General features: G+C 45.8%; 1 protein-coding gene and 1 pseudogene across 1 annotated transcript in view; both read left to right on the top strand.

Moving 5' to 3' along the window:
* The window catches only part of LOC147004312 (elongator complex protein 1-like), a 30,136-nt gene that overhangs the window by 2,124 nt on the left and 2,799 nt on the right, over window positions 1-25,213 (top strand). Inside the window, exons 3-7 of the mRNA XM_085839278.1 lie at window positions 1,024-1,137; window positions 1,863-1,974; window positions 2,599-2,726; window positions 3,666-3,820; window positions 5,532-5,607. Of these exons, the coding sequence (XP_085695404.1) occupies window positions 1,038-1,137; window positions 1,863-1,974; window positions 2,599-2,726; window positions 3,666-3,820; window positions 5,532-5,607 (571 nt within the window). The 5' untranslated portion in view covers window positions 1,024-1,037. The remainder of the gene's footprint in view (window positions 1-1,023; window positions 1,138-1,862; window positions 1,975-2,598; window positions 2,727-3,665; window positions 3,821-5,531; window positions 5,608-25,213) is intronic.
* Window positions 7,061-9,470, top strand: LOC147004313 (RING finger protein 44 pseudogene; annotated as a pseudogene).

Here is a 25,213-nt window from a genome sequence, read left to right as displayed (position 1 = left end):
GCTCTCCCTCCTGCCTTTGTTAGCGGCTCCCTTCACTTCTCCTGTGCTTGCTTTTCTCACTTTAGATTGGGTAGCAGGTCTTCAGTGGTAGGACTGTGTACATTTAGTGGCACTGGCATGGTATCCTCAGGGTGTCTTTGCAGGCGTCAAGGCAGGCAGCAGTTGCTAAGAATTGAATTACTCAGTTCAGATTGGTCTCATCAACTTTGATCAAATCTTGGGAAGTCTGATACCAGGAGGTTTATTGCCAGTATATTTAAACACAATATAATTTGATAAAAAGTTTTCTGGTGTAATACAATCGCCAGTGCACAAAGAAGTGTGATTACATTGAAACTCAACTCAGGGTACATGTCATTTCTTCCAAGAAGATGGGTTCTGGAGTTAGGCTACCTGTATTAGCTTCAGGGCCTATGGAAGGATCTGGCCTGGTCTCTATCGTATAGATAATATAGAGGTCATTTGGGATATTAGCCACCTATAGTCATGATTGGGGCAGCCTTGGGGAGTCTCTGCTATACAGATGATGTAAGGGTCATTTAGACTATTATTTATCTCCAGTTCTGGTTGTGGGTGTTTGGGGCAGCCACTGGCTATGCAGGTAATGTCAAGGTCATTAGATTATTAGTCACCTCTCTGGACCTGGTTGTAGGAGCTTGATATGGCCTGGCCCAACAGATAATGCAGATCACCTGGCTATTAAACACCTCCAGTTCTCAGCCTTCTGGATGGAAGCACAAGTTTAATATTTTTCCATTGCAAAGAATCCTGCATGTTTAACATTCCTGGTTTCCCTGGAGATATGTGGACACAAGAACTTTCATGCTCCCAACAGAATTGATGAACTCTGAGATCTGGGATCTCCAACTCATTAATGGAGGAATAAAAAAAATTATTGTTGGTAGACCTGGATACATCTTTTATTATTGAATTTTAGCTTTGCTTTGTCACACCCCACTCACTTAAGTTTGATCTCTTTGCTTAAATGTCATGCTCAAGGTATTTTTCATTCTGCATCCTCAGCCCAAAAGAATTACATGGACTTTCTGGACTCTGAGACAGCCACATTCATTCGCCATAAAAACCGCTTGCAGGTGGTTCGAGCGCTCAGGAGGCAAGCACCACAGGTCCATGTAGGTGAGTGCCTCCAAAAAGTCTCCTGCTGATACTGTGGTGTGTGGAAGACGGCCCCAGTGCTGCTGTCTCTGCTGCTCGCCTGCTGACCGTTTTCTAAGGCGGTCAGTTTATAAAGAGACAGGGTCTGTCTGGTTACATGGTCTTGGAAGAAGAGCAGGGCATCCACACTTCTGTGCCAACATATGCTTGACTTTGCGGAGGGCATTGTGACAGAAAACCAGGTTGACAAATCCAAAAGGTACATGTGTAAGAAGTGAGGGGCAATACTAGTCTCAGTGCAGGAGTCCCACAAGAGCCGCCGGGACTCCATAACTGTGAGAACAGCATCAGTCCCTTGCTTCATCACTGTCCCGTTGAGATTTAAGCCACACGAGTTGCTGAGTCAGGACACACTACTGCTTTATGCTATATTGTGGTTGTCTGAAAGTTCATAGGGGTTATGTATATTGGAGAAGCGCTTAAGATCTGAGCAAGGCAGAAATCAGAAGATCTCTACCAAGTAGTCCTTCCTTTCCCCATCCTGCCAGACCAGTGATGTCTTCGGTGTTTCATAAAATGAGTTAGTCCCTTCCCACCTGCTCCCCCATAAAGGAAAAGAGTAAATAAGGTAAACTCTGATGTTACCTTATTACTTTGAGATCAACTTTGTAAGATCCATCTGTTCTCCAGTGTGTGCTGACCCAATGTATAGTTATTTATGTCTGCATCTGGTTCATCTTCTCTAGATCACGAGGTGGCCCATGGCCCAGAGTCAGACCTCTTCTCGGAAACCAGCAGTATTATGAGTGGCAGTGAGATGAGTGGCAAATACTCCCACAGCAACTCCAGGATATCTGCGTACGTACAAGACCTAGGCACACAGCAGCATAACAGATCCGCTTTCTCAGAGGGGGGTGCGGGCGGGGAAGTGGAAGGATGTCCCTCAGGGGCGGTGTATGCTGTGCAAGGACCTCCCAGCACATCCGTAAGATGAGGCTGCTTTTTAAAGTTCACATCTTACTGTAGAATTCAAGTTGGATTTTTCTTTTCTTCATTGTTCATTAGTATGCTGTCAGGTGAACCTCATTTTATCTTGTCCTTATTTTTTAAGACAGGGTTTCAGTATGTAACCCTGGCTGGCCTGGTGCTTGCTTTAGAGACCAAAGTTAGCTTCTGACTCACAGCAATCCTCCTGCCTCTGCCTCCTGAGTGCTGGAACTAAAGGCTTGTGCCACCACCCCTGATCTTACCCTGCATTTTACTCCTAACTTAAGAGAAAAGCAGAACTCTTGAGGTATTTGCTTCTTTCTAGACTCCACTACTTATATGTGGGGTTACTACCGCATTGCTAACATCTCCCAAGATACGACTGCCATCTGTAGACGCCCTGGTCTCTTAGCAAGTGGTGGCCAATAGGTACAGTTGGCTCATCAGATTTCACTCAGGAGGAACCTCCTTTTTAATGTCTGTAATTTCTGACAGGAGGTCATCTAAAAACCGTCAGAAGGCAGAGCGCAAGAAGCATAGCCTCAAAGAAGGGAGTCCTCTGGAGGGCCTGGCTCTTCTGGAGGCGCTGAGTGAAGTGATACAAAGCGTTGAGAAACTAAAAGGTATGGCTTCAGTGCTCACTGATTCTTGACCATAGCAAGTAGCAATGGGTACCACAGACAGATAGTACATATTAAGATGCATGTGGGGCTGTTGAAATGGCTCAGAGGGTAAGCCTGACAGTTTGAGGTCTGACTCTGGGACTCACATTGTAGAAGGAAAGACCCACGTTTCACACATTGTTCTCTGATTTCCACCAAGATAACCCACAAATGAAATGTTTTTTAAAAAGATACTATTTTCTGGTTAGAGCAGCAGTTCACAGCCTGTGGTCGGAACTCCTCTTGTGTGGAATGACCCTTCACAGGGCTCAGCTGAGACTCAGAAAGCAGAGTAGTTACATTATGAGTCATAGCAGTAGCAAAGGTAGGGTTATAAAGTAGCAATGAAAATAATGTTATGGGGGGCTGGAGAGATGGCTCAGTGGTTAAGAGCACTGATTGCTCTTCTGAAGGTCCTGAGTTCAAATCCCAGCGACCACATGGTGGCTCACAACCATCCATAATGACATTGATGCCCTCTCCTGAACTGTCTGAAGACAGCTATTATTTTACTTACATAAAATAATAAATACATCTTTTAAAAAAAATAATGTTATGGTTGGGGGTCACCACAACGTGAGGAACTATGTTAAAGGGTCGCAGCGTGGGAAGGAATGAGAACCACTGTGTATGGAACGCTTACTTCCCTACACAGTCCTAAGTAAGCTTCCCTGGGAGGGGGTAGTTGCTGAAGCCAGGGACAGGGGTTGTACAACACAGCGGTTTGCTCATTCCCACTGGGTCTCTGTCCTCCTGTTGTGCTGAGTTAGTCCAGCAGTCGGGAGGAAGGGGTGGGAGGGTGCATCTGTAAGGTGCTCTTAGACACTGGCAACTTGGGAAGGAAATTACTGCATGACTCTGGCAGTGGAGTTGCGACACAATTTCCCATTTCTTCTCTAGATGAAGTGCTTGCTATTTTGAAGGTGCTCTTTCTCTTTGAGTTTGAAGAGCAAGCAAAGGAGTTACAGAGAGCCTTTGAGAGTACTCTGCAGCTGATGGAGAGGGCAGTTCCAAAGATCTGGACTCCTGCTGGCCAACAGAGTTCAACCACACCGGTAAGCTTCCTCAGCAGCCATGGGCACTCTCTTCCTTCTCACAGCTGTAGCCACATAACCCTGCGGCAGAGAGAACCCTCTTTGTGCCAGGGTTAAACTACCTCAGCTTTGTGCTTACGCTGGCTTCTGTTTACCTGCTGCTTCATGCTAAGGGGAAGTAGGCTGTTATTTTTCCTTTCACGTAATGCAGCTGTCTCAGGGGTGATCTGAGAACGTCCAGTGCCAGTGGGGTAGGGAGGGGAAGCTAGGATTAGAGTTGCCCTTTCCTTCCCAGATCCAAAGTCACAGAGGGGACAGGAGCTTTGTGCCCGTGAAGCCTTCTCATGTATTATCATCCCTGTGCTTTTCAGGCCGCAGCTGGCTACCTGAACCCTCAAGTCAATTGTTGAGAATCTTGATTAGGCTTTAGGAAGGCTGGTGTGTGAGTCCAGAAAGGAAAAGTCCCCATGCAGAATTTAATGCCTGGTTGGTTAAACAAGCACTGGGGGTGGGGGCGGGGAGGAGGGCTGAAAAGGCAAATGAGAGACACAGAGAACTAGAGAGGCATCTTCCGGCCCTGCTGAGGAAGAACGGACAGAGCTGGGAATGGTGACAGGCCAGAGGCCCATGGTCTGCAGCCTCTGGAGAGGGTGCTGGTTGTGGGACCTGAGATTAGTGGGCGGCAGTCACTAGTTCTAAGTGAGAGATGGATAGCCACTGGAGTGAACAGCTCTTCCAAGCAGATGGGTCACTTTCTCTCTGACTTTGCCATCTCCCTTATTGGTGGCGTATACCAGGGAATCAGCTGAAGAGAAGTGTGCTTCATGCCCAGCCCTGCCTTCACTGGCAGTGGACAGAAGGCTGGATTTGGTACTTAGCAACAGGAGCTTGCAATCATTTCATTGGCTAGAAACGTTGAATTCTGGGTCTTGATTTCCTCCTTTACTAGGGATACTTCTCCTATGTGTTTGACTAAAGCGCTTTGAAGGTTCGATAAGAGGCTGTGTATTTGTAAAGAGCACTTCACAAACCACAGCAAAAAAAGCAGCTAGAAATCAGGTGCTATAAATGCTTGGATTTATTGTAATGGGTGTTGCTTAGAAATAGCATTTTCAAAACTGTAGTGTTTTGAAGTCAACAATTTAGAATGTCTCTCCACTTTTGCTCAGAAAATATTGGCTTCTAAGACACCAACTATCTTGTAGATAACATGTATGGATTTGTTTTGTTTGGAAATGTAGAAATGGGCCATGTTCTGGGTACCATGTTTTGCAAACGCTCACAGTATTAAAGCTGGTATCTCCCAGAGGCTCACTGCAGGTGTGGACCCCAGTGAAATCTATGTAGGGTTGGTGTTCCACTCATAAGATGACACATACATTTTTTTAATATAAAAATTATTATTTCCCACAGTTCTTTGAATAGAATGGATCCTTTGTGTGTCCTATAGACTTTTGTTTTTTCCCCTCCCATGTATTATGCTCATTTGGAAAAGGCCAGGCAGATATTATTGTAGAACTCTCTCCTCTGTTACTTGTTTCTGGAAGTCAGGAGACAGAGGTCCGAGATGAGATAAGGAAAGATAGTATGTTGAAATTATAAGGGACAGAACAGTTACCTTGTCGGAACCATAATTAGGAAAAGCAGCAGGCTGGGGTGCTGGTAGTGGAGACTTTTGGTCTGCTGCCACCTGAAGTGTAATCTCTGTTGACATAACCTGTTTTCTCCTTAGGTCCTAGGTCCCAGTTCCACTGCGAATAGCATCACAGCCTCTTACCAGCAGCAGAAGACTTGTGTCCCCGTTCTCGGTTAGTGTCTGTCTCTTCTCTCCAGATTATCTCAGTGCTGTGCAGGGCTGGGTGTTGGTGCTGAAGAGGTCAGCTATGGAAGGGACCCTCTCAATTCCAAGGCCACACTTAAGTGGCTCTATTACTTTTAGTGGTGGCTTGGAGGGAAGAATACACTATGACTTTTTCTGTTTGTATTTTTCGAGACAGGTTCTTACTATGAAGCGCTGGCTAGCCTGGAGCTCACTGTGTAGACCAAGCTGACCTTGAATTCAGAGATCCACCTGCCTCCTCCCAAATGTTGCAACTAAAGACATGCATCACCATGACCAACAAAATATGACCTCTGTTTAATTTTAAACTAACTCTGGAGAAGGCTGTGCCCAGTCTAGGGCGTGTCCTATCCTCTGTCTATCATTCCTCTCTCTGCCTTTCATAATGCCTGTGCTTCAGTCTGAATTAAAGTCTCTTCTTTTTTTTTTTAATATTTTTATTAGGTATTTTCCTCATTTACGTTTCCAATGCTATCCCAAAAGTCCCCCATACCCTCCCCCCCCCACTCCCCTACCCACCCACTCCCACTTTTTGGCCCTGGCATTCCCCTGTACTGGGGCATATAAAGTTTGCAAGTCCAATGGGCCTCTCTTTCCAGTGATGGCCAATTAGGCCATCTTTTGATACATATGCAGCTAGAGACATGAGCTCTGGGGGGGGGGGGGGGGGGTACTGGTTAGTTCATAATGTTGTTCCACCTATAGGGTTGCAGATCCCTTTAGCTCCTTGGATACTTTCTCTAGCTCCTCCATTGGGAGCCCTGTGATCCATCCAATAGCTGACTGTGAGCATCCACTTATGTGTTTGCTAGGCCCCTGCATAATCTCTCAAGAGACAGCTATATTTGGGTCCTTTCAGCAAAATCTTGCTAGTGTGTGCAATGGTGTCAGCGTTTGGAAGCTGATTATGGGATGGATCCCCGGATATGGCAGTCTCTAGATGGTCCATCCTTTCGTCACAGCTCCAAACTTTGTAAAGTCTCTTCTTAAGAAAACTTTGGATTGCGGGCGCAGGGGGAGGGCCGCGGCCGGCGGCTTGCGAGCCGCAGCCGGAGCCGGACCGGGCTGCCCCGGGAGCAACGCGCCGCTGCCTATTCGGGGTGGAGCCCAGTCGTGGCCCCAGGTAACGCCCAGGCGCGGGCCGCTGTGGACGCGGCGGGAGGTGCGGGAGCTTCGGTGAGGCCTCGCCGGCCCTAGTCGTCGCCTCGGCTGGTCCGCTCGGTCCAAGTGCTAGGGCGCCGAGCTGGACGAGTTCCTGTGAGCTCTGCGCTTGGATGGTGGGACTCCAGCGAGGATCCTGTGCCCTGTGGCCCCGTGAGGGTGTCCCTAACATTTCACCCCTTGGCAGTCAGAGTGGCAGGAGGTCCAGGGAACAGAACAGCACTGACACAGGGCCATCACTGCATTCGCGATGTCCGAACCCCGAGGGGTCGGGGTTGTGAGCCCCGGCACAGCCCCTCCACCTCCCTTCCCTCCTGATGAGACCATGGACTCTGGCAGTGACTAAGTGGCCACCTTCTGCCCCTGTGGGTCACTGGCGAGTCTCCACAAGGCTTAGCAGCAGTCCAGGCCAGCTCTGGGGAAGCCTTGGCCACGAGGGGCCCCTGGCCAGCCCACCTGCCCAGGATGAGCGCTTACCCTCCCAGCAGCTGCTGCCCAGACCATCAAACCTCTCTGTAGAGGAGCACCGAGCCTCAGCTCCTGCCGGCAGGAGCCCCCGAATGCTGCACCCAGCCACCCAGCAGAGCCCGTTCATGGTTGATCTCCACGAACAAGTGCACCAGGGACCTGTCCCTCTGTCCTACACGGTCACCACAGTGACAACCCAAGGCTTCCCTTTGCCTACAAGCCAACACATCCCTGGCTGCAGTGCCCAGCAGCTCCCAGCATGCTCCGTGATGTTCAGTGGGCAGCACTACCCCCCTCTGCTGCCTCCCACCTCCGCAGCTGATCCAGGCGTGCACCATGCAGCAGCTCCCTGGGCCCTACCACACCTACCCCCACCTCATCTCCAGTGACCACTACATCCTTCATCCACCACCGCCAGCCCCACCGCCCCAGCCTACCCACATGGCACCGCTTGGGCAGTTTGTATCCCTGCAGACCCAGCACCCACGTATGCCCCTGCAGCGGCTGGATAACGAGATGGACCTTCGAGGAGACCAGCACCCCTTGGGTAGCTTCACTTACTCCACCTCTGCCACTGGCCCAGCCTTGTCGCCCTCAGTGCCCCTTCACTACCTACCCCATGATCCACTGCACCAGGAGCTGTCCTTTGGTGTGCCATATTCCCACATGATGCCACGAAGACTGAGCACACAGAGATACCGCCTGCAGCAGCCGCTGCCACCACCCCCGCCGCCACCACCACCATCTTACTACCCAAGCTTCCTACCCTACTTCCTTTCAATGCTGCCAATGTCACCGACCACCGTGGGCCCCACCATCAGCCTGGACCTGGACGTGGATGACGTGGAGATGGAGAACTATGAGGCTCTCCTGAACCTGGCGGAGCGGCTGGGAGACGCCAAGCCCCGGGGCCTCACCAAAGCAGACATCGAACAACTGCCGTCGTATCGCTTTAACCCTGACAGCCATCAGTCTGAGCAGACTCTGTGTGTGGTCTGCTTCAGTGACTTCGAGGTGCGGCAGCTGCTCCGAGTCCTCCCCTGTAACCACGAGTTCCATGCCAAGTGTGTTGACAAGTGGTTGAAGGCCAACCGGACCTGTCCCATTTGCCGGGCGGATGCCTCCGAGGTGCCCAGGGAGGCCGAGTGAGGCTCCACAGCCACCCACAAGATCCCTGCCCAAAGCTCCGGAATTGGGTGGGGGGAGCTGGGCATGGCCCGGGGAGGACTGTGAGGGTGGGGCCAGGCCTGTCAGCGTTCCCACCTGCCACTCCAGAGCTGGTGCCAGGGTCAGTCTGGAGAAGCCCCTGCAATAAGCCCCTGCATTGCCAAGCTCCAAAGACTCCTTCCCCAGTCTGCCTGCCTGCCTGCCTGCCCGCCACGGAGCTGCCTGAGTGTCCCCAACTCAGTCTGCTTCTTATCTGCCCCTGGGTCTTTCTTCCTGCTGGCTCTGGGAGGCAGGAGTCCATTCCCCAAGTGGTGGCTGGTGTGATTCCCCAGACCCCAGACGGACAAAGGAATAGCCACCCTGGGTCAACTGGTCTCCTGTACTGAAGTGACGTGTCCTTCCCTGCCCTAGTGGTACTGCCAGGTGTGTGGGCAGGGAGTAGCCAGAGACCATTTCCTGAGTTCTCCTGTTTGGTTTCAGACAGACATAGGCAGTCAGCTCTGCCTCCGCTGCTGTGCGGTGTGGGTCTGACTCCCTAGGACCCTTACCCCAGGCACAGCGTTCCAGCCCACCCCCAGGCTGGAGAGTATCCCAGCCAGGCTCCATGAGCAAATGGGCCAGGGCTCCAAGCTGGATACATTGTGTTCTGCAGTAGCCTCCCGTGATCTGGGCATGTCCTTATGTTCCTGGTGGCTGCCCCTCCACCAGTGACAGTGTCAGACCCATGCTCGATCTTCCCCCTCTGTCGTTTTGCATGAATGTGAGGAACAGCAGTTTTTGTTTATTCATTTGGCCCAAAATTGCGTGTAGGGGGTGTGGATATTTAAGAGGTGTTTAGTTTTTTATTCTCTTGCTTTCCCTTTGGTTTAATAGGAGTGGGGGCATAGGGACCAACCGGGACCAAATGCCCAGGGGGCAGAGTAGGGTCAGGTTGTGCCACACCAGGCCTCCACATGAGTGTGTGCCGCTGGGACTTATCTGGGTGGCTGGAAGTCACGGGGCGGAGTTTGGGGGGGGGGGTCTGTGCTCAGCTGATAACTGCCATGCACTGTACTGCACATGTCCCTAGAGCCTACTGGGACCGTCTGCTTTTCAGGGCATCTCCTCTCCAGCCAGGGCCTGTGTCCCACCTGCCTGGGTGAGTCTCCTCCTGAGCAATCCTGTGAGGACAGGGGTCAGGGAGGACATGAACCTCCACCTCAGGGGGCCCCTCCTGGCCTGATTCCTGCCCTCCAAGGTCTGGAGGAGGCTGTGTTCCTTACCCTCCTTTCAGGTCCCACTCCTTTCCTTTCCTACCGCCAACTGGGGTTGCTGCGCTGCCTGGAGTGAACGAACCGCGTGTGGGGCCGGCACATCCTAGCAGGCAGCCATTGGCGCCTGCTGCCTCAGGGATGCTCCAACCACCCTCGTTCTCACCGCAGCCCTGCCCCCACCCCAGCCTGCCAGGCCCCATTGGCCTGGTCCCACCCCACAAGAACCCAAAGTCTTACTGTATATAACTCCAGGTGATGTTTCTATATTTATAGCAGTGTTGAAAATCCACGTGTTTTACACAGAGAACCACCTTCTCCAACCCCCATCCCTTCCTCACCCCAAAAAAGGTTTTCAAACCCTTGTGGTTCCTGGGGCAGCAGAATTGGCTCATGGATTGTGTCGGCTGCAGTGATGATTCCAGCAAGCAGCTACTGGGGGGAAATACACCCTTTTTGTTTGTTTGTTTTTAATCATTTAAAAAAGATTTATGAAACAATTACTTAGGATGTTTGTGATTTGCCGACCTTGCTGTAGATGCCATGTTACCAATGATTTCCTGTGGTGGGGGCTTGGCATTGTTTACTCTTTATTTACCAACTTCTGGCCTAGGCATGACAGTGGGCACCTTCCCCCAGCACTGCTGGGCCCAGCGCCTGTGTTCTGTGTTAGAAAAGTTTTATATATATATATCTAACTAAACACACACACACACACACACATATATATATATATATATATATATATATATATATATATATATATAAACACATGTGATTTGGGGGCCCTGTTGCACATCTTACAGTTACCTCATTTTTCCCATGTATGTATTTGAGAAAATGCTAATATATAGAGACAAATGGTTCTTAAAGCTTAAATGTGTGGTTTTTTCCATCCCATTGGACTCACATTGGTTTGTAGCATTTAACATAACTAGTATGTTGTATTATATATGTGTATACTGATTGAAATTTTTAACAGATTTGTACTTTTTTTAAAATGAAAGTTGCTAGTTCTGCTTGACCAAGTAGTGCAATCATTATTTTTTTTAATATTGTTGCTGATTTCAGAGGGATATTCACTAATAAATGTATGATGTATAGGAGTGCTGCCCAAAAAAAAAAAAAAAAAAGAAAACTTTGGATAGGGCCACAAGCCTCTTCCGGTCAGAAAAGCACCGGGGCAGCTGGGGCGCAGGGTCAGCTGACACTCGCCAGCTACCCACAACACCCGCCACAGGATCTTAAGACTTCTGGTGAGTGGAGCACAGCTTCTGCTCCAATCCAATTGCGCGTGGGACCTGAGACTGCATTAGTTAGGGAAGCAGAAACCGGCCTGAGTAGGGCCACAGGCCTCATCCGGCCAGATCAGCGCCGGGGTACCCGCCAGCTACCCACGACCCCCGCCGCAGGATTTTGGGACTGCTGGTGAGTGGAACACAGCTTCTGCTCCAGTCCAATCACGCGGGACCTGAGACTGCTCTGGTTGGGGAGAGAGAAATCCGGCCTACATAGGGCCACAAGCCTCTTCCAGTCAGAAAAGCACCTGGGCAGCTGGGGCGCAGGGTCAGCTGACACTCGCCAGCTACCCACAACACCCGCCACAGGATGTTAAGACTTCTGGTGAGTGGAGCACAGCTTCTGCTCCAATCCAATTGCGCGCGGGACCAGAGACTGCATTAGTTAGGGAAGCAGAAAACCGGCCTGAGTAGGACCACAGGCCTCTTCCGGCTGGACCAGCACCGGGGTACCGTCAGCTACCCACGACCCCCGCCGCAGGATTTAGAGACTGCTGGTGAGTGGAACACAGCTTCTGCTCCAATCTTTAAACAGTGACAACGATAACAACTAACCCCAGAGATTACCAGATGGCGAAAGGTAAACGTAATAATCTTACTAACAGAAACCAAGACCACTCACCATCATCAGAACCCAGCACCCCCACTTCGCCCAGTCCAGGGCACCCCAACACACCGGAAAAGCTAGACACGGATCTAAAAGCATATCTCCTGATGATGGTAGAGGACTTCAAGAAGGACTTTAATAACACACTTAAAGAAATACAGGAGAACACTGCTAAACAGGCAGAAGACACTAAAGAGGAAGCACAAAAATCCCTTAAAGAATTGCAGGAGAACACTGCTAAAGAGTTACAAATCCTTAAAGAAAAACACGATAACATAATCAAACAGGTAGAAGTCCTTACAGAAAAACAGGAAAACACATCCAAACAGATGATGGAAATGAACAAAACCATACTAGACCTAAAAAGGGAAGTAGACATGATAAAGAAAACCCAAAATGAGGCAACACTGGAGATAGAAACCCTAGGAAAGAAATCTGGAACCATAGATACTAGCATCAGCAACAGAATACAAGAGATGGAAGAGAGAATCTCAGGTGCAGAAGATTCCATAGAGAACATCGGCACAACAACCAAGGAAAATGTAAAATGCAAAAAGATCCTAACTCAAAACATCCAAGAAATACAGGACACAATGAGAAGACCAAACCTACGGATAATAGGAGTGGATGAGAATGAAGATTTTCAACTCAAAGGACCAGCAAACATCTTCAACAAAATTATAGAAGAAAACTTCCCAAATCTAAAGAAAGAGATGCCCATGAACATACAAGAAGCCTACAGAACTCCAAATAGACTGGACCAGAAAAGAAATACCTCCCGACACATAATAATCAGAACAACAAATGCACTAAATAAAGATAGAATACTAAAAGCAGTAAGAGAAAAAGGACAACTGAACAACACTCTTCTCAATGATACCTTGGTCAAGGAAGGAATAAAGAAAGAAATTAAGGACTTTTTAGAGTTCAATGAAAATGAAGCCACAACATACCCAAACTTATGGGACGCAATGAAAGCATTTCTAAGAGGAAAACTCATAGCTCTGAGTGCCTCCAAAAGGAAACTAGAGAGAGCACACATTAGCAGCTTGACAACACACCTAAAAGCACTAGAACAAAAGGAAGCAAATTCACCCAAGAGGAGTAGACTGCAGGAAATAATCAAACTCAGGGGTGAAATCAACCAAGTGGAAACAAGAAAAACTATTCAAAGAATCAACCAATCAAGGAGCTGGTTCTTTGAGAAAATCAACAAGATAGATAAACCCTTAGCCAGACTCACTAGAGGGCACAGGGAAAGCATCCTAATTAACAAAATCAGAAATGAAAAAGGAGACATAACAACAGATCCTGAAGACATCCAAAACACCATCAGATCCTTCTACCAAAGGCTATACTCAACAAAACTGGAGAACCTGGATGAAATGGAGAAGTTCCTAGACAGATACCAGGTACCAAAGTTGAATCAAGATCAGGTTAATGATCTAAACAGCCCTATATCCCCCAAAGAAATAGAAGCAGTCATTAATAGTCTCCCAACTAAAAAAAGCCCAGGACCAGATGGGTTTAGTGCAGAGTTCTATCAGACCTTCAAAGAAGATCTAATCCCAGTTCTTCACAAACTATTCCACAAAATAGAAACAGAAGGTACTCTACCCAACTCATTCTATGAAGCCACAATTACTCTGATACCTAAACCACAAAAAGACCCAACAAAGATAGAAAACTTCAGACCAATATCCCTTATGAATATTGATGCAAAAATCCTCAATAAAGTTCTTGCTAACCGAATCCAAGAACACATCAAAACAATCATCCATCCTGACCAAGTAGGTTTCATCCCAGGGATGCAGGGATGGTTCAATATACGGAAATCCATCAACGTAATCCAGTATATAAACAAACTCAAAGACAAAAACCACATGGTCATCTCGTTAGATGCGGAAAAAGCATTTGACAAGATACAACACCCATTCATGATAAAAGTCTTGGAAAGATCAGGAATTCAAGGCCCATACCTAAACATGATAAAAGCAATCTACAGCAAACCAGTAGCCAACATCAAAGTAAATGGTGAGAAGCTTGAAGCAATCCCTCTAAAATCAGGGACTAGACAAGGCTGTCCACTTTCTCCATACCTATTCAACATTGTACTTGAAGTCCTAGCCAGAGCAATTCGACAACAAAAGGAGATCAAAGGGATACAAATTAGAAAAGATGAAGTCAAAATATCACTTTTTGCAGATGATATGATAGTATATATAAGTGACCCTAAAAATTCCACCAGAGAACTCCTAAGCCTGATAAACAGCTTCGGTGAAGTAGCTGGATATAAAATTAACTCAAACAAATCAATGGTCTTTCTCTACACAAAGAATAAACAGGCTGAGAAAGAAATTAGGGAAACAACACCCTTCTCAATAGTCACAAATAATATAAAATATCTTGGCGTGACTCTAACTAAGGAAGTGAAAGATCTGTATAATAAAAACTTCAAGTCTCTGAAGAAAGAAATTATAGAAGATCTCAGAAGATGGAAAGATCTCCCATGCTCATGGATTGGCAGGATCAACATTGTAAAAATGGCTATCTTGCCAAAAGCAATCTACAGATTCAATGCAATCCCCATCAAAATTCCAAATCAATTCTTCAACGAATTAGAAAGGGCAATCTGCAAATTCATCTGGAATAACAAAAAACCTAGGATAGCAAAAACTCTTCTCAAGGATAAAAGAACCTCTGGTGGAATCACCATGCCGGACCTAAAGCTCTACTACAGAGCAATTGTGATAAAAACTGCATGGTACTGGTATAGTGACAGACAAATAGACCAATGGAATAGAATTGAAGACCCAGAAATGAACCCACACACCTATGGTCACTTGATCTTCGACAAGGGAGCTAAAAACATCCAGTGGAAGAAAGACAGCATTTTCAACAAATGGTGCTGGCACAACTGGTTGTTAACATGTAGAAGAATGGGAATCGATCCATTCCTATCTCCTTGTACTAAGGTCAAGTCTAAGTGGATCAAGGAACTTCACATAAAACCAGAGACACTGAAACTTATAGAGGAGAAAGTGGGGAAAAGCCTTGAAGATATGGGCACAGGGGAAAAATTCCTGAATAGAACAGTAATGGCTTGTGCTGTAAGATCGAGAATTGACAAGTGGGACCTCATGAAACTACAAAGCTTCTGCAAGGCTAAAGACACCATCAATAAGACAAAAAAACCACCAACAGATTGGGAAAGGATCTTCACCTATCCTAAATCAGATAAGGGACTAATATCCAATATATATAAAGAACTCAAGAAGGTGGACTCCAGAAAGTCAAATAACCCCATTAAAAAATGGGGCTCAGAACTGAACAAAGAATTCTCACCTGAGGAATACCGAATGGCAGAGAAGCACCTGAAAAAATGTTCAACATCCTTAATCATCAGGGAAATGCAAATCAAAACAACCCTGAGATTCCACCTCACACCAGTCAGAATGGCTAAGATAAAAAATTCAGGTGACAGCAGATGCTGGCGAGGATGTGGAGAAAGAGGAACACTCCTCCATTGTTGGTGGGATTGCAAGCTTGTACAACCACTCTGGAAATCAGTCTGGCGGATCCTCAGAAAATTGGACATAGTACTACCGGAGGATCCAGCAATACCTCTCCTGGGCATATATCCAGAAGATGTCCCAACCGGTAAAAAGGACACATGCTCCACTATGTTCATAGCAGCCCTATTTATAATAGCCAGAAGCTGGAAAGAACCCAGATGTCCCTCAACAGAGGAATGATACAGAAATTATGGTACATTTACACAATGGAGTACTACTCAGCTATTAAAAAGAATGAATTTATGAAATTCCTAGCCAAATGGATGGACCTGGAGGGCATCATCTTGAGTGAAGTAACACAATCACAAAAGAACTCACACAATATGTATTCATTGATAAGTGGGTATTAGCCCAAAACTTAGGATACCCAAGATATAAGATACAATTTGATAAACGCATGAAACTCAAGAAGAATGAAGACCAAAGTGTGGACACTGTGCACCTTCTTAGAATTGGGAACAAAACACCCAGGGAAGGAGTTACAGAGACAAAGTTCGTAGCTGTGATGAAAGGATGGACCATTTAGAGACTGCCGTATCCAGGGATCCGTCCCATAATCAGCTTCTAAACGCTGACACCATTGCATACACTAGCAAGATTTTGCTGAAAGGACCCAAATATAGCTGTCTCTTGTGAGACGATGCCGGGGCCTAGCAAACACAGGAGTGGATGCTCACAGTCAGCTATTGGATGTATCACAGGGCTCCCAATGGAGAAGCTAGAGAAAGTACCCAAGGAGCTAAAGGGATCTGCAACCCTATTGTTGGAACAACATGATGTACTAACCAGAACCCCAGAGCTCTTGTCTCTAGCTGCATATGTATCGAAAGATGGCCTAGTCGGCCATCAATGGAAAGAGAGGCCCATTGGACTTGCAAACTTTATATGCCCCAATATAGGGGAATGCCAGGGCCAAAAGAATGGGAATGGGTGGGTAGGGAAGTGGGGGGCGCTATGGGGGACTTTTGGGATAGCATTGGAAATGTAATTGAGGAAAATATGTAATAAAAATATTAAAAAAAAAGAACTTCATAAAAAAATAAAATAAAAAAATAAAAAACAAAATACTGAAAAAAAAAAAGAAAACTTTGCTTCAAAAACATACAGTGCCAGTTGCATGCAGTGTTTATTATCACAGCTGCAGCACGAGCCCTGACAGTCCATGCCTGTGCATGTGCGAGATTGCTGAGTTGTGACTTGGGCTCTTTCAGTCTTCACAGCATTTTTAGGAGATAGATATTTGTATTACCTTACAACTCATGGTTGAATTTGAAGGCATATCTAAATATCAGTTCTTTACATTTCCTATTTATTTCTGCCTATTTCCTTCCCCTGGTGGGAGATGGCTCTTAGTTACATGACGCACTACTACAAGTTAGAAACCACCAAGGCTTCATCTTGAAAGCTGTCTTGAAATTAGCATGCATGTACTTAGCACCTAAGTATTTGGACTTCAGGTGGACACTTCACCATACCAGCCTCAGTGCTCTGGAAAGCTAACTGCCTTTAAAGTTGCTGCTACTGGCTTCTTGTGTGATAGGCAGTGGTTTGGAGTGTTTTCTCATGTAAAAGCTGTGCTGCAATAGCGTTTTGATGACATTTGGAGTGGGCCTTGCACGGTCCCCTAGCACCTTATGTTGTCCGTCTCGTCTGAGCATGCTTGTCTGCCCAGGAACTGTGTGCTCATCCCCTTCCTCCTGAGACTTGGCAGGCCATCTTTGCCAACACTTTCACACACTTCCCATGTGAAACAAAAAAATCATCTTAGACTTGAAGCCATTTTGCTGTTCTGTTGTCTAGTCCCTGTGCCCATTCTTGCTGCCGACCGGTTATGACCTTCAGGACAGCTTCAGTGTCTCCTTTCCCTAAGTTTTTCTAATGGCTTACCAGCATCAAAGAGCATGTCTGATTCTCTCTGTAGAGACTGAAACCTTTGAGGGTTTCTGTCTGAGTTGATAATGTCAGTGTCCCATGGTTCCAAGGCTGGGTGATAGTTAATTTCATTTCTTGTCACGGACAGAATAAACCCATCATGACACCAAGAGCATGTTTGTAGGGGCAGCTTGCTGCTATGGTGGCAGGATTGTAACATGGCACCAAACAGGAACTAGAGAGGTCAGGTTCAAACCATAAACTCCACTTCACCTCAGCTCCTGTGCCTTGCTAGCTGTGTCCCATGGCCAAAAGGTCCTATAGCCTCCCAAAACACTGCCACCAGCTTGGGATTGACTGTTTAAATACCTAAGTTATGTGTGTGGGTGATAGTGTATCTTAACCAAATCCTAACAGGTAGAAAAAGAGAAAGTCTTGTCATTCAAAAGTAGTTAGCAAAAACTACTCTCAAAATTAGTCCCAAATATCCCCTAGCCCTTCCCACACTAACACTGGTGTGAATATGCTCACGGAGACATCAGCAGCCCTGCAGGCCATTCTCTGTGCTTGGTTCATGCTTGGTGCTATACAGCTACACAGATTGATTGTAGGCCCTGCAGAAATGCAGGATTCCTGGCCACAGCTTGAAGTGATGTTGGGAAAGAGCTAGACTCAGAGCTGGATGTTACAGTCTTGGGTGCTTCTGTAAGGATCTGACTGCTCATGCCTCACTAAAGAATCCTCAAAATATTTTTGTTAAAATGAAACTTTTTGTCCCATGAAATTAAACATGAAAATGTAAAACACATCCCCTTTTGCTGTTAGCCAGCCAGGTTGTCACTCTCCTGGTCACATTTGACATGCTATATTTATTGTTGGTTAAGTCTAGAATCAAATACAATTATGTTGTGATTTTAAAAGACAACAGATTATTTTATAACTTTACTTTTTTTAAAGTTAAAATCTTAATCAGGCTTTAGCCGCCATGAAATTATGGACCTTGTTTATCTCTGTTTTGGTACTGATATTTTTACATAATCAAAACTTCTGGTGGGCTTTCTGTACATAACTTCACTTGGTGGGTTGGTGATGGTGGTGGTGGTGGTGTTTCTCCATTTCTGGTAAATGGCTGGGTGGATGATAAATAGGGGTAATTATAAACAGTTATGGTCAGTAGAAGAATCTGGATTACAAAGTATATTGAAGAAAACTCAAATTTGATCCTGGCATGGTCACACAGGCCTATCATCTCAGCTCTCTGAAGGAGAAGCAGAAAGATTACATGTAAAACCTGGACTGCAGAATAGCAAAATCCTTCCTAGGGGAAAAGAAAGAAAGAAAGAGAAGAGAAGAGAAGAGAAGAGGAGAGGAGAGGAGAGGAGAGGAGAGGAGAGGAGAGGAGAGGAGAGGAGAGGAGAGGAGAGGAGAGGAGAGGAGAGGAGAGGAGAGGAGAGGAGAGGAGAGGAGAGGAGAGGAGAGGAGAGGAGAGGAGAGGAGAGGAGAAGAGAAGAGAAGAGAAGAGAAGAGAAGAGAAGAGAAGAGAAGAGAAGAGAAGAGAAGAGAAGAGAAGAGAAGAGAAGAGAAGAGAAAGAAGAAAGAAAGACAAGGAATTAAAATCTGGCAATTCTTAATTTATGTGTGTGTATAAGCATGTATTTGTGGAAAATGAAAAATTATGTTTTAAAAATTCTCTTGGATTGCCGGGCGTGGTGGTGCACGCCTTTAATCCCAGCACTCAGAGGCAGAGGCAGGCGGATTTCTGAGTTCGAGGCCAGCCTGGTCTACAAAGTTTGCTCCAGGACAGCCAGGGCTATACAGAGAAACCCTGTCTCGAAAAAACAAAAAAACAAAAAAAAACCAAAAAAACCAAAATTCTCTTGGATTATTCTTATATTGTTAAATATTTGAAAATCATTTAATAATATATGTATATGCAAACATACTACTAGAGATTTAATAACTGACAAATAGAAATAAGAAAAACATTCTTATATATACTTATTTTTGTGGCCTCCCTTCCCCCCAGCCTGGAACCTGCCTGCTCAAGGGTGGAGCTACCGGCTCATTCGTCCTGCCACGCCCACTGCTGGAACCTGCCTTTGCTGCCTGGAGTCACACACGTGTTCGTCCTGCTACTGGACCCTGAGTTACTTGGCGGGAAATTGGGTTCCCTCCCCCTTCCTTTATAAACTGAGTGTCTGGAATTAGTAAAATTGAGCCTAGATCAGAACTTGTTGTCCTGGCTCCATTCTTTTCTTCCGCCCCGTCTAGTTTCCTCTCTTTTCAGCCTGAACTGCCATTTTCAGTTGAACCGTTCGTGTTGTGGACCGCGGGCGGGCCGCAACAGTTGGCACCCGAACAGGGACCTGAAGAATGGCAGAGGGACGCTAAGAGAAACGACTGCTGTGTGGAGCTCCACAAGAAAGGAAAGGATCTTCGTATCGGAGGAGCATCGGAGTAACGGACAGGTACACATGCTAGCGCTAGCCTAAAAAATTTCAGTTTTGTAAAGTGTTGCTGAGGATGCGGTAGGATACGAATCAAGTTTGAACCAGTGCTGACCCAACACTGTTTTTGCTTGGGGTCAGCAGTTCGTTAATCGGAACTAGATACGGAGACAGGCGGTGTGCCGCAGTTTTTTAGAAAACTGCTTAGGTGGAAGAAAGAAGGGTTCAAAATCATGGATCAGGCGGTTGTTTTTAGTTTTCAGGAGTTGCTTAAGGAAAAAGGAGTAAGGCTTGAAGTACAATTAGTAAGAAATTTTTTAGATAAGATAGATAGCTGTTGTCCATGGTTCAAAGAAGAAGAAACGATAGATTGTGGAACCTGGGAGAAAATTGGTGAGGCCCTGAATATCGCTCAGACAGATAATTTTACCCTAGGTCTCTGGGCGCTTGTAAATGATGCTATAAAAGATGCAACTTCCCCAGGGCTAAATTGCCCTCAGGCGGAACTTGTGGTATTTCAGGAGGAGTGCCTATCAGAGAAGGCCTCCTCAGAAAAAGATCTTCTTAACTCAAAAATTGATAAATGTGGAAACTCTGATGATGGACTGAATTTTAACAAAAATCACTCAGATAGAGGAATTGCCCATTACCCTAATGAGAATTGGTCCTCTTGCGAATCTCCCGCTTCACCCATAGTCACCACTTCGGGAGGTGCTACGCATAGGGACACACGGCTAAGCGAGTTAGAATTTGAGATTAAGCTTCAGAGGCTGGCTAATGAGCTTCGGGAACTAAAAAAGATCTCAGAAGCGGAGAAGAGTAACTCTTCTGTAGTTCACCAAGTGCCGCTAAAAAGAGTTATGAGTCAGACTCATGGGAAAGGACAGAATTCGTCTAATACGCTGGCCTTTCCTGTGGTCGAGGTAGTTGATCAGCAAGATGCTAGGACCAGACATTACCAGACCTTGGATTTCAAGTTGTTAAAAGAGTTAAAGGCAGCTGTTGTGCAATATGGTCCTTCAGCCCCATTTACTCAAGCATTACTGGACACAGTTGCGGAGTCAAACTTAACCCCCTCAGATTGGAAGACTCTGTCCAAGGCTACCCTGTCAGGAGGAGATTTTTTGCTTTGGGATTCTGAATGGCGAGACGCCAGTAAGAAAACTGCTGCTTCTAATGCTCAGGCTGGTAACCCAGACTGGGATAGCAACATGCTTTTAGGAGAGGGTCCATATGAGGGACAGACAAATCAGATTGATTTTCCCGTTGCAGTGTACGTGCAAGTTGCGACAGCCGCACGCCGTGCTTGGGGAAAGTTGCCAGTTAAAGGAGATACTAGTGGAAGTTTAGCTAGCATTCGGCAGGGTTCTGATGAACCATATCAGGACTTTGTGGACAGGCTGTTGATTTCCGCTAGTAGAATCCTTGGAAGTCCAGACACAGGTAGTCCCTTTGTTATGCAGCTGGCTTATGAGAATGCTAACGCAACTTGCCGAGCTGCAATTCAACCGCATAAGGGACAGACAGATTTGGCGGGATATGTCCGTCTTTGCGCAGACATCGGGCCTTCCTGCGAGTTCTCGCAGGGAACCCACGCGCAAGCAATGTTCTCGAGGAAATGAGAAAATAATGCATGCTTTAATTGTGGAAGTTTGGATCATTTTAGAAGTAATTGTCCTAAGAACAAGGGCGCCAAGGGTAGACAAACAGGCCGTACCCCAGGAATATGTCCCAAGTGTGGGAAGGGCCGCCACTGGGCAAAAGATTGTAAGCATAAACTGAGGGTTTTGAGCTGCCCGGTGCCGGGAAACGAGGAAAGGGGTCAGCCCCAGGCCCCGAGTTACTCAAAGAGGACAGCTTATGGGGCCATAAATCTGCTGCCCAGCCAACAAGATCAGTTCTTGAACTTGTCAGGTCAAACCCAGGAAATGCAAGACTGGACCTCTGTTCCACTGTCCACGCAGTATTAACCCCAGAAATGGGAGTCCAAACTCTGCCTACCGGAGTCTTCGGACCACTGCCCACAGAAACCTGTGGCTTTCTCTTTGGGACGAAGCAGTTCTATTGTAGAAGGCCTGCAGATTTTTCCAGGTGTTATAAATAATGATTATGAGGGAGAACTTAAAATCATAGCCGCTTGCCCTCGTGGTGTTATAACTATACCTGCTAATCAAAAAATTGCTCAACTTACTTTGATCCCTTTACGCCAGTCACTGTATAGATTCTTTGAAAGTGAGGAAGGACAAAATAATTTTGACTCCTCGGGCGTAAATTGGGTGAAATCTATCACAAATCAGAGACCTAACCTTAAATTGACTCTTGATGGAAAAGGCTTTGAAGGATTAATAGATACCGGGGCCGACGTAACAATTGTAAGAGGGCAGGACTGGCCCTCAAACTGGCCCTTGACTGCTTCCTTGACTCACCTTCAAGGAATTGGGTACGCCAGTAACCCAAAACGTAGTTCCAAATTGCTAACCTGGAGAGATGAGGAAGGGAAATCAGGAAAGATTCAGCCGTATGTTATGTCAAATTTGCCTGTGACCCTGTGGGGAAGAGATCTGTTGTCACAGATGGGTGTTATTCTGTGCAGTTCTAAGGAGATGGTGACTGAACAGACATTCAGGCAGGGACTCCTGCCTGGTCGTGAACTAGTAAAAAAAGGACAGGGAATTAGGACCTTTGAGGATCTTAAACCCCACTCTAACATGAGAGGTTTAAAGTATTTTCAATAGCGACCACTATCTTGCCTGCATCCCACGCGGAAAAAATTCAATGGCGTAATGATATTCCGGTGTGGGTAGATCAGTGGTCTTTACCTAAAGAGAAAATAGAGTCCGCTTCTTTGCTAGTGCAGGAGCAGTTAGAAGCAGGACATTTGGTGGAGTCTCACTCTCCCTGGAATACACCCATTTTCATTATCAGAAAGAAATCTGGAAAATGGAGACTGTTACAAGATTTAAGAAAAGTTAATGAGACCATGGTACTTATGGGAACCTTACAACCGGGGCTCCCCTCCCCAGTGGCCATTCCTAAGGGATATTATAAGATTGTTATAGATTTGAAAGATTGTTTCTTTACCATCCCTTTGCATCCAAAGGATTGTGAGAGATTTGCTTTTAGTGTTCCTTCTGTAAATTTCAAGGAACCCATGAAAAGATATCAATGGACAGTCCTCCCGCAGGGGATGGCTAATAGTCCCACATTATGTCAAAGGTTTGTGGCGAAAGCAATTCAGCCTGTTAGACAACAATGGCCAAATATTTACATCATTCATTTCACAGATGATGTCTTGATGGCGGGAAAGGACCCCCAAGAATTGTTTTTGTGTTATAAAGGTTTACAAAAAGCCCTAGCTGATAAGGGATTGCAAATTGCTTCTGAAAAGGTACAAACTCAGGATCCTTATAATTATTTGGGTTTTAGACTCACTGATCAAGCTGTTTTTCCCCAAAAGATCGTTATTCGTAGAGATAACTTAAAGACCTTAAATGATTTTCAAAAATTGTTGGGTGATATTAATTGGCTTCGCCCCTATTTAAAGCTTACTACAGGGGAGTTAAAACCTTTATTTGATATTCTTAAAGGGAGTTCTGATCCCACTTCCCCTAGATCCCTAACCTCAGAAGGATTGCTGGCCTTACAACTAGTGGAAAAGTCTATTGAAGAGCAATTCGTTACCTATATAGATTACTCCCTGCCGCTGCACCTGTTAATTTTTAATACGACTCATGTGCCTACGGGACTGCTATGGCAAAAATTTCCTATAATGTGGATACATTCAAGGATTTCTCCCAAACGTAATATCTTGCCATATCACGAAGCAGTGGCTCAGATGATTATCACTGGAAGAAGGCAGGCATTGACTTATTTCGGAAAAGAGCCAGATATCATTGTTCAGCCTTACAGCGTAAGTCAAGACACTTGGCTGAAACAGCATAGTACAGATTGGTTGCTTGCACAAATAGGGTTTAATGGAATTATAGACAACCACTACCCTCAAGATAGGTTAATAAAATTTTTAAATGTACATGATATGATATTTCCTAAGATGACTTCTTTACAGCCTTTAAATAATGCTCTATTGATTTTTACTGATGGCTCCTCTAAAGGGCGAGCTGGATATCTTATTAATGATCAACAGGTTATCGTAGAGACTCCTGGTCTCTCGGCTCAGCTAGCCGAATTAACAGCAGTGCTAAAGGTCTTTCAGTCTGTACATGAGGCTTTTAATATTTTTACTGACAGTTTATATGTTGCTCAATCAGTACCCTTATTGGAAACCTGTGGCACGTTTAACTTCAATACGCCATCAGGATCCTTATTTTCAGAATTGCAAAACATCATTCTTGCCCGGAAAAATCCGTTTTATATTGGCCACATACGGTCTCACTCTGGTCTTCCTGGGCCTCTGGCCGAGGGTAATGATCGCATTGACAGGGCTCTAATAGGAGAAGCTTTAGTTTCAAATCCTGTGGCTCTGGCCCAACGTGATCATGAAAGGTTTCACCTCTCTAGCCACACCCTAAGGCTCCGCCATAAGATCACTAAGGAGCAAGCAAGAATGATTGTAAAACAATGTCCTAAATGTATTACATTATCTCCAGTGCCACATCTAGGAGTCAATCCTAGAGGCCTTATGCCTAATCATATTTGGCAAATGGATATAACCCATTATGCAGAATTTGGAAAACTAAAATATATACATGTTTGCATTGATACCTGTTCAGGATTTCTCTTTGCTTCCCTGCATACAGGGGAGGCTTCAAAAAACGTAATTGATCATTGCCTACAAGCCTTTAATACCATGGGGTTGCCTAAGCTTATTAAGACAGATAACGGGCCATCTTATTCTAGTAAAAACTTTATTACATTCTGTAAAGAATTCGGTATCAAACATAAAACTGGAATTCCTTACAACCCCATGGGACAAGGAATAGTTGAACGTGCTCATAGCACCTTAAAAAATTGGCTTTTTAAAACAAAAGAGGGGCATCTATATCCCCCAAGGTCACCAAAGGCTCACCTTGCCTTTACCTTATTTGTCCTAAACTTTTTGCAAACTGACATTAAAGGTCAGTCTGCAGCTGAACGCCACTGGCACCCAGTTACTTCTAATTCTTATGCATTGGTAAAATGGAAGGACGCCCTGACTAATAAATGGAAGGGTCCAGATCCAGTTCTAATCTGGGGAAGAGGCTCGGTTTGTGTTTTTTCACGAGATGAAGATGAAGCACGGTGGCTACCAGAGAGATTAATTCGTCAGGTAAACACAGATTCTGTCTCTCCTCGTAAGTATCATTCCAAAGACTAAAATTCCTCTTGTGCTGGGAGTAGAAGCTCTCAGGAAAACTGTTTTCCTCTGTTTCCCAATTCCCCTACAAGAGGCCGGAGATTAACTTTAGCTTTACAATTTGCATCTAAATAAAGTACCTTGACTTCTCTGAACAGAAAATTTACATTGCTACACTCTCATTGTTTAGAATTCTTCCTTCTCTCAAGCAGGTCAATCTACATTCTCCGGTTCTCCACCCCTACGAGCAAACAGGTGGTATTGCTAATCTCCCTTCCAGGGACATCCCAGCATGTGGCTTTTCAGTCTAAGACAAGATCTAGATTTACCAGGAGAGCTAGGGAAGTAGAAATTTCATATATATTTACAAAGATTAGTTCTTATTTTGATAGATATAGGCTTAGTCCCTTAGCTGGCCTCTGGCTTTTCACCCTTG

The sequence above is a fragment of the Mus caroli genome, unplaced genomic scaffold (genome assembly GCF_978045245.1).
Source record: "Mus caroli unplaced genomic scaffold, Mus_caroli_1 scaffold_6, whole genome shotgun sequence".
In the NCBI taxonomy this organism is placed as follows: domain Eukaryota; kingdom Metazoa; phylum Chordata; class Mammalia; order Rodentia; family Muridae; genus Mus; species Mus caroli.
Note: the sequence above shows the minus strand (reverse complement) of the source record. Positions and strands in the feature narration are given on the sequence as shown.